At 43.1% G+C, this 9,447-nt stretch overlaps 1 protein-coding gene across 1 annotated transcript; it reads left to right on the plus strand.

The window, feature by feature from the left end:
* The first annotated feature begins 2,308 nt into the window (after positions 1-2,308).
* LOC123172556 (putative disease resistance protein RGA3) lies at positions 2,309-9,107 on the plus strand. The gene is made up of 6 exons (XM_044589506.1): positions 2,309-6,867; positions 6,987-7,206; positions 7,522-7,664; positions 7,747-7,923; positions 8,010-8,078; positions 8,750-9,107. Exon 1 carries the CDS (start codon positions 2,366-2,368, stop codon positions 5,111-5,113), a length of 2,748 nt encoding a protein of 915 aa, XP_044445441.1. The 5' UTR covers positions 2,309-2,365; the 3' UTR covers positions 5,114-6,867; positions 6,987-7,206; positions 7,522-7,664; positions 7,747-7,923; positions 8,010-8,078; positions 8,750-9,107.
* Positions 9,108-9,447: the final 340 nt, after the last annotated feature.

The following is a 9,447-nucleotide window of genomic DNA, read 5'->3' on the forward strand; positions in this document are numbered from 1 at the left end:
CCCCTTCGTTCACAAATATAAGATGTTTTGGATATTTCAATATGGACTATATACGGACTGAAATTAGTGAACAAATACACTAAAACGTGTCTATATACATCCGATCCAGAAAAAAGTTAGAACATCTTATATTTGTGAACGGAGGGAGTAGTAGTCTGCTAACACATTTTGCTTGAACCTACTCTAGAACAGAGGAAATAGTCTACTCTACATCAACCGTTGTTTCTCTTCCCCCGCTCTTATCTTTTGGAGATATAAACTCAAATTGAAAACCACCTGGATTTATATTTTGAAAGTTTGAATTACCGCAGTATGCAAAAGCAGAGGCTGATCTGCTGAAATTAACAGATGATACAAGATCAAATGACCTTTTTTATTGGCTTATCTCTTTTATCCCAGTAGGAAAGAGTTACCGAGATTAGTATATTAGTAAACAAGAGATGCTTATTTAGTTGTGAGAATAAGTTTTGTTTCTTGGGTAGTAAGCCATTTCAGATGAAGAGCAGTTTCCTACAAACAAAAAAATTGAAACCACATTGGTTCAGCTCTGGGTTAATGTTTGTTTTCTTTAAAAGGGATTGTCTTCTGTTCCTTCTTTCCCCGGAGATAACTCCTGCCTACTACACCAACCAACCATGAAAAGCAGAGAGGAAGAAACAGTAAAGTAGCCAGGGGAGACTCGAAACTCTGGTCGCACAATGAAGACCACGACACCACCAGCCCTATCTGAAGCTTTTGTGGGAGAGAGTATCGTGTTTTGCCTTTTTATTTAGCTAGCACAAGTAACCTTTCTCTAGATCTGTGCAAAATTGTTGGCTAGATTCTGCCTGTCGCATCAGTGGATCGATCATGACAGCGCGTGTTTCCTGGGAATGCGACCACGACGGCACTGGCCAGCCACCACCACGAGATGTAAAGCCAAGCATTATTATTATTATGGTGTTGCTCCATTGGGCGTCGACTAGTTTAGTTTAGAGACCACGGCGGCACCAGCTCGAGATCTGAAGCCAAGTAACTACTCCCTCCGATCCATATTACTTGTCGTTGAAATGGATGTATCTAGACGTATTTTAGTGCTAGATACATTCGTTTGAGCGACAAGTAATATGGATCGAAGGAAGTATTGTTTTTGTAGGGTTTGCCCATGGGGATGCTTCGCACAAGCAGACAGTTGTGTTGGATGAAGTCCCGGTGTATGGTCCATCAACATGCATGCCTGGCACATGATAATTAACTAATGAGTACTGGAGTAGATAACTTTCTTGTGTTTAGTGTTGCTCCATGGGATCCTATGCTCGATCTGCTGGCAGTTGATAAGTTTAGCTTTACTGGGTGGGAGTAGGGAGTGAAATTGCTAGCAAAGTAAGCAATCTGGCGTGGCCATCAAGACAGGTACTCCCTCTATCCCATAATATAAGAGCGTTTTGGACACTAGACTCTAGTATTGTTACTCCCTCCTTTCATCTATATAGGGCCTAATGCGTTTTTCGAGGCTAACTTTGACCAAATGTTAGAGCAATAATGTATGACATGCAACTTACACAAAGTATACCGTCAAATTCGTATGTGAAAGGAGCTTTCAATTATATAATTTTCACATTATGCATGTCATGTACTAGAGTCTAGTGCACATTGATGTTGTAATGTTTGTCCATCTGCAAAGTTTGAAGTTCATATGTTTTCTCATTTTAGAGAAACAAAAAAGAGAAATCTTCTTGTTGTAAGTTAGTTGGAGAGTATGGAAAGCAAATCTGGAGGGTTGAGGATAAGAGGTTCCATGTAGCCTGAGCTACAAAGGAACTTTGCGCATGTACTATTAATCTTATCAATAGTCAAAGGCGGTCTTGAAAAAAGCATTAGGCCCTATATAGATGGAAGGAGGGAGTAGTATTATAGTGTTGTGATTAGTAACAGGCTCACTGCTTGGGAGCAACGACTTGACTCACAAAGCCACCATGACAGTCATCTCTCTGTAGATATCTTCCTCCCCCCTGCAGTTAACGCGCCATACCATATCTCCATCCTCTTCCTTAGCGGAGCAAAAGAAAACTACACAACTCTCAGCAGACGACTTCCCTTACCGGCGACTGCCTCCACGACGTACGCCGGCCGGCAGGCAGGCGGCTCCCCTTCCCGCGTCTACGTGAGTACTATTTGTTCGTTCCTCTTGTGATGCTGCGGGTACTCCCTAGCAGCAAATTGCAATCACAATCAATTTTCTCTGTAGTGAGTACTTATTTACCGCTACATAATTGGTGTGCATTAATAACCAAACAAATTTCTCTTAATTTCTGTAGGTCCTCACACTCACATCACATCACAGATCCTTATTCCTTAACAATACGTTGGTGTGTCTGAGCAGAGGATGCTTGTGGCCCTCAGCGCGGCGCAATGGGTGGTGGGCAAGGCGCTGGCCCCCATTGCCGATGGCTTGCTGGAGGCTTGGGGTGCTACCGAGAACTTGGGTCCCAACATCGAGGCCCTTAGGATGGAACTGCTGCTCGTGAAGGCCACGCTTGAACTCACCGGCGGCAAGCAGATCCAAGGCCAGGCTATGGAGGAGTTGTTGGGGAAGCTGCAGCACTCGGCGCACTGTGCCGAGGACTTGTTGGACGAGCTGGACTACTTCCGCATCCACGACGATCTCCATGGCATGTATGACGCTGCAGATCATGCCAAGGGTTGCGTCCATGATTTTTGCCTCAATGCTCGCCACACTGCCAAAACTGTTGGCAAACTGGTTGGTTTATCCACGAGGTCATCTGCTTCCAGCCCTGCATGTGATCCTGGAGAAGTACAAGCGGCAAGACAACGGGTCAGCTGTTGCGTTTGGCCTCATGGTAGGCAGAGGTCATGCAGCAATTCCTCCTTGGCGCCAAATGCCAATCAGGAGGTCAGTGGATGCATGCCCAAGCTCGGTAAACTCCTCCTTTGCTCATCTTCCCCACATGTATGTGATGATCATTCTGGCCAGCCAACTCTTCGTGGTGCATCACAAAAGGAAACACCAGTACTGGGGTTTAATAGGGTTGATGTCTCTGAAAGAATGAAGTGCATTGTTGAGCAACTGCAGCCTGTGCGTACAGAGGTTACCAAGATTCTGCAGAGTTGTGACCGTATGACTGTCCCTGATATTTCAGTGAGCCGTCCCATTACCACTGGCCAAAGTACGGAGCAGAAATTGTATGGGAGGGACCATATCATGCATACCATCATACATTATATGACCAAGGGTAAATACTGCAGCAAGGATCTAACCGTGCTTCCGATTGTCGGTCCAGGGGGGATAGGGAAGACAACACTGGTACAATACATATATAGAAACCAACAAGTTCAAAATCATTTTCAAGTCCTTATTTGGGTATGTGTGTCACTCAGTCTCAATTTGAGTAAGCTGCTAGATGAGATTAACACATATATCCCTCGGGATGAAGGGGAAAAAGTTGGCAAAGTCGAAGAGCTGATTGAACAGAGATTAAAATCCAAAAGGTTTTTGCTTGTACTGGATGATGTATGGGAGTTCAATAATGGGGATGACTGGAAAAGGTTATTGCTGCCATTCAAAGCATCGCAAGAAAAAGGTAGCATGATTCTACTCACGACGCGGTTTCCAGCAATAGCAAATATGGGTAAAACAGCTGATTATATAGAACTGGAAGGATTAAAATCCAAAGAATTTAGGAAGTTGTTTCTTTCGTTTGTGTTTGTTGATGAGCCCTTTACAAGTGATCATAGTTTTTTGCTTGAGACCGGAGATAAGATAATGGAAAAACTAAAGGGCTCTCCTCTTGCTGAAAAAACTGTTGGTGCATTATTGAGAAAAAACCTTAATTTGCGTCACTGGAGAAGAGTCTTAGAAAGTAAAGAATGGGAGAGACAAACCGGTGTCAATGACATTATGTCTGCCTTGAAGCTTAGCTATTACTATCTTCCTTTCCATCAGCGACAATGTTTCTCCTATTCTGCATTGTTTCCTGAAGATTACAAGTATAGTAGTACTGAGCTAATCAACTTGTGGATAGGACTAGATATTTTACAACCTTGTGGTCAAAATCAAACATTGGAAGATATAGGTCTGAGCAATTTAAATGATCTGGTCACATATGGATTTTTCAAAGAAGAGAAAACTAATGGTCGTCTGCGTTATGTAATGCATGACCTGCTACATGATTTAGCATTGCACATGGGATCTCATGAATACATTAGTTTACATCGGTCTAATGTGGGATCAGTGCAGATTAAGCCATCCATACGTCACTTGTCTATAATCATAGATGATGATGATACACTATCTCAAGAGAACTTTAAGGGACAATTGAGAAAACTGAAGACGATATTGAAGGTTAAGCAATTGCATAGTTTGATGTTATTTGGAGAAATGGATGAGAGCTTTGCCAGCATTTTGAGTGATTTGTTTATGGAAGCAAATGGTCTTCGTGTTCTCCGTCTGGTTAACATGCCAACTTCTGTGGAGTTCATGTTACACAACTTTTCAGCACTTGTCCACCTACGATACTTATGTCTGGGTACAAAAAAGTATGGGAAGGAGATGCAATTACCACTTGCCATTTCCAGATTTTATCATTTAAGGGTTCTGGATCTGGGATCATGGTATGGCTGTCATGATTTGCCCAGAGACTTGAGCAAGCTTGCAAAGTTGTGTCGTTTTTATACCCCGAGTGATGAGCTTCATTCTAATATTTATAATGTGGGGAAACTCAGACTCTTAGAAGAGTTGAAAGTATTTAGAGTCAATAAAGAAAGGGAAGGATTTGAAACAAAGCAACTAGAGCATTTAACCGAACTGAGGGAGCTTGGCATCTATAACCTTGAGAATATACACACGAAAGAAGAAGCAACCAAAGCAAAGCTGATAGAGAAAAACTACTTGGAGAGGTTAACATTAGATTGGGACAGTAAGCGGTCTAATAGCAAGCCTTGTGTGGAAGCAGTTGTCATTGAAAGCCTTCAACCACATAGATATGTTCAAGAGTTGTGCATTAGAGGGCACGGAGGCTCTTCTTGTCCAACATGGCTAGGTGATAAGCTGTTGTTGAAGCTCTTCAATCTCTTCAGCTCGTTGGTGTTTCCTGGCACTGTCTGCCTTCTTTAGGGAAGATGTGGGGCCTTGATAAAGTAATATTGAAGCATATTGCCACGGTGAAAGAGTTCGTTATAGAGCAGAGCTTTATCAGGCTAATAAGGATTGAACTTGTTGGCTTGGGAAGTTTTGAAAAATGGATACCATCACAGGCCACTCATCATATGTTTCCTCTTTTGTAAGCAATGATTATTAGGGACTGCCCTAAACTCTTGGAGTTGCCATTTTCAAACCGCATTGTTAACCCTGCATATCAAGATTGGAAGATTGATTGGTTTCCCAAACTACAAGAGCTTGAGATAATATCCTGTCCAGAATTCTTGTTAGTGCCTTCTATCCCCTAGACTGAAACACTGTGTTCTGTCAATATACGAGGTATAAAGCTACTAGAGGTGTTCAAGTACTCAAGATCATCCTACTATGGAGTAGGATTGAAAATTGTTGGAAAGGATGAACTGCAGAGCTTAGATCAAGTGTTAGCATGCAATAAACTATCAGGTCTCGAGCAGCTAGTACTCGAGAAGTGCCCACCTCTGGAGTTAAAGCACCTTCTAATGCTAACCTCACTGAAGAAATTGGATGTAAGGAGTTCAGATTGCCTGGTTGGACCATTAGGAGGTGAGGGTGATGCGGAATGGCAGCACCCTATGATCCAGGAATTACTTGTGGTCCAGGAATCACTTGGTGGTCCTAGTGGGAAGGAACTAACGGAGCTTCTCGCTCACCTCCCAAGGCTCTCCAAGCTACTTATTGCCAGTTGTGAAAATATAACACAGCTTTCAGTGAGGGTGGATGTGCAGCAAACAACTTTAGCAGCCGCGTCGGAGGTGGAGCAGGAGAAGGAAGAAGATGGGTTGCTGCTCTTCCCGGCCCATCTCTGTGACTCACTCAGGGAATTGGTCATCAACAGATGCCCAGAGCTGGTCATGGTGGAAGTGGAACCCCCTTCAACTTGTCTTCCCACTGCAGGAGGAGGGTTCCAAGCCCTACAGTCCCTCTAGAGTTTACGGATTTTTCACAGCCCCAAGATACTATCCGCCAAGAGCTCGCTTTCCTGCTGCATTTTCCCATCCTCCCTGCAAGTCCTCGAGCTTTACGGCGTGGAAGGCATGGGGACGCTGGAGCCTCTCGCAAACCTCACCTCTCTCACCCGATTAAAATTGTGCAATTGTGGAGAGGATCTAAGATGCAAGGGCCTGGGGCCTCTCCTGGGACATCTCAGAGAATTTATCGTCTTTGGCAGCCCTAGAGCATTTGCTGGTTGGGATCCCAATCCCAGACAGGTGCTGCAGTACGAAGGAGAAGACCAGGAGCTGCAGCTAGTTTCCCCTTCGAGTTCATCCCAAGTACATATCCTTTGTACGGATGAGGCCATGGGCCTCCTCGCCGCACCCATCTGCAGCTTGCTGTCTTCCTCCCTCACCTGCCTGCACTTTCACCTCCTCGCCTCCGTCCCTGATAAGATTGAGCGCTTCACCAAGGAGCAAGAGGATGCCCTTCACCTCCTCGTGTCCCTTCAGGAACTCGAGTTTTGGTATTTCGACAAGCTTCAGAGCCTCCCTGCAGGGCTGCAAAAGCTTATCAATCTCCAGCGGCTACAGGTCCGCTCATGTCCGGCCGTCCTGTCGCTGCCAAATGATGGCCTCCCAAAATCACTGCAAGAATTAGATGTCCAGGAATGCGGCAACGAGGAGCTATTACAACAGTGCAGAGGGTTAGTGGGAACCATCCCAAAAATCCTACTGCAACATGGAGACTGACAGAAGGTAACGACAACTGCTTCCTTGTTTGTGTCCCCTGTCACTCACTTCCCAGCTTCCACTATTACACTTGTTTTTTTCATGCATAATAATCTGACAAGTGTTTGTTTCCATCTACTATGCAGGCTTCTGTCTTGGACATCCCTTGTGCATTCTTCTAGCCTTGTAGAGCGACTTGTGGTTTCTGTAAAAAATTAGCCTGGGAATTAGTGTTTTTGGGCACAAAACTAGAGACTTGTCATTTCTGCAACTCTAGCCTTCAATGTCGATGTTTTTTGCAATTCACTCACATTTGGCACATGGATGAGGGTCTTGTAGCCATCTTCCTTCATGTACATAAATCTGGTAAGTAAATCTGAACTAGAACCTTAGTCCTTCTCTACAGTATCAATTATATCAACTTCCATGTATGTTTTCATTAAAAAACTTCCATTTATATTCCTCCGACATCAAATTTCCAACTTCTTCTGAACGGTAGTGGAAGTAGTTCTAAATCATCACTTAGGTTTTTTTGTTTCTCCATTCCCCTTGTCTTCTCACAAGTCAAGAAAATAAACATAATTGTCCACTTATGCTTCCTGAGTTTCTATTTTTTTTCTTCCTAAATGAAAATCATGAAACCTGTGACGTAATCGCCATTTATTTTGGTTCTCTGTGCAGGTGTTTGTTCGTGTTTGTCAAGACAATATTTTTTGCATCCACATATGTTGCCTTAAAATTTGGGTTCTTGTCATTCATGCATCGTGCTTGGTAGTCTACTTGCCTGGTTCAGGTCTTAGGATCAACATATCACTATGGCATAAGTACGAAGTAAATGAGACTTGCTACATTGCTATCAGTACTAGGTGTTCTTGCATTCATCATTTTTGTTGGCTTTTTGTGCAGGAGTTCTTGTGTTTGTTCTGGTTGTCTTCTGGCCACTTGTGTTTACATTTTATCCAGAACTCATGAAGACTTGGTGGTGTGCCTAAAAAGTTCAGGTTTGAGGATTGAAAAAGGTCGGCATGGAATAATTATGGAAAACAATGAGTTTTCACTTTTCAGTGTTTTGCTACTGATAAGGTTTGCAGTTTTCCAACTCAGTCCACATTCTACACTGCATTCATCATCAGTGTTGTTGTTCACTGAAATTTCAGTGCATTCTGCAGTCTACATTTCTACCTCGCATTCTACAGTACACTCTTGGAGTCGACTCAGATAACAGCTATGTTGAATAGGTATGCCCAACATGTACTTCAGTTGCATTTAAATCAACAACAGAGTAGTAGCAGCCTGAAGGTGTAGTTCCTACTCGTGTTTTAATGAAGTGCAATTTAAATTGCAATACCCACAAGTGCTACTCTACAGACTCAGACCACTGTTTTTCCAGTTTTCAGTGTTCACTGTTTTTAGCCCTTCCTATTTTGAACAGACATATATAGTTTGGGAAGCTCATGTCAGTTACAATGTTACTTTTGCGTCAGAACAGCCTCTTTAAAGGCATTTCTGAATGATGAACCTGACAAAATTAGGTGGTTGTTGACCAATTCTGGCATTTTCTCAGCAAAGTCCCTTTATCAGTACATTATAGCTAGGAGAGTTGATTTCCATTTCAAATTACTTTGGAAAATGAAAATGCCTTTAAAGAGTAAAGCTTTCATCTGGTTAGTGATCAAAGGAAGGATCCTTACGGAAGACAATTTAAGTAAAAGAGGCTGGTCTGGCGTACTTGTTCGATGGCTCGTTTCCTTTGGAATGTCGTGGGGAGTGCTTTGGGTAATCCAAAGACGCCAATGTCCTTATTCAGCTTACACCGGCAAAGATCGCACTGTTGTTTCTGTTGGTGTTGCTGCTTTACTTTGGTCTATGTGGAAAACAAGAAATAAAGCTTGCCTTCTCTTCTTTGCAGATAAAAACTTTGAAAGCAGCAACACCAACATAGACCTGCTGGATTCACTTTGGGGAGAGAAAAGAAGTGACAACGGCTCTCTGCTGGTGTATATGTAGAATACTGGCGAGATGGTCAGCGTTTTTATCTGCAAAGAAGAGAAGGCTTGGTTGAAGACTTGAAGTATTGAGCATCAGTTGTAGTTTCCTGGAAACGTGTGGCTCCATCTGTTGACAAGATTTTCTTCTGACAAACTTCTCTGTTACTCCCTCCGTTTGTTTTTATAAGGCGGTTTAGACAGCTGGTTTTGAACTGTTTAGAGCACCGTCTGAACAGGCTTAAACGTCTTACATAAGTGAACAGAGGGAGTACCATTTTAGATGCCCTAAATGATCTCCATTTACAATTGAATGTGCACAGTAGCTAGCACTCTTTTTGTTTGAACAGGTCCCTAAAACACCAGCACCAGCGCATACAAGGATTAAACATGATTCCGGAACGGATATAGAGTAGCTATCTAATACTCCCTCCATCCCAAATTACTTGTCTAAGACAAGTAATTTGGGACCGAGGTAATATTCAGGATCAGCTCATCATCATCATCATCATCAGGGGCCTAATTTTCCTTATCCAGCTCGCTAGCAGTAACTAGGAAACCTCCCAATCGAGGAGACGTTGAAAATAGTCACCAACGTCCGATTCTTCACAAATGCTCTCTC

This window comes from Triticum aestivum, unplaced genomic scaffold, assembly GCF_018294505.1.
Source record: "Triticum aestivum cultivar Chinese Spring unplaced genomic scaffold, IWGSC CS RefSeq v2.1 scaffold13409, whole genome shotgun sequence".
Taxonomy (NCBI): domain Eukaryota; kingdom Viridiplantae; phylum Streptophyta; class Magnoliopsida; order Poales; family Poaceae; genus Triticum; species Triticum aestivum.

Coding starts and splice junctions, on each gene's coding strand:
- LOC123172556 (XM_044589506.1), top strand. CDS start 2,366: ATGCTTGTGGCCCTCAGCGCGGCGCAATGGGTGGTGGGCAAGGCGCTG.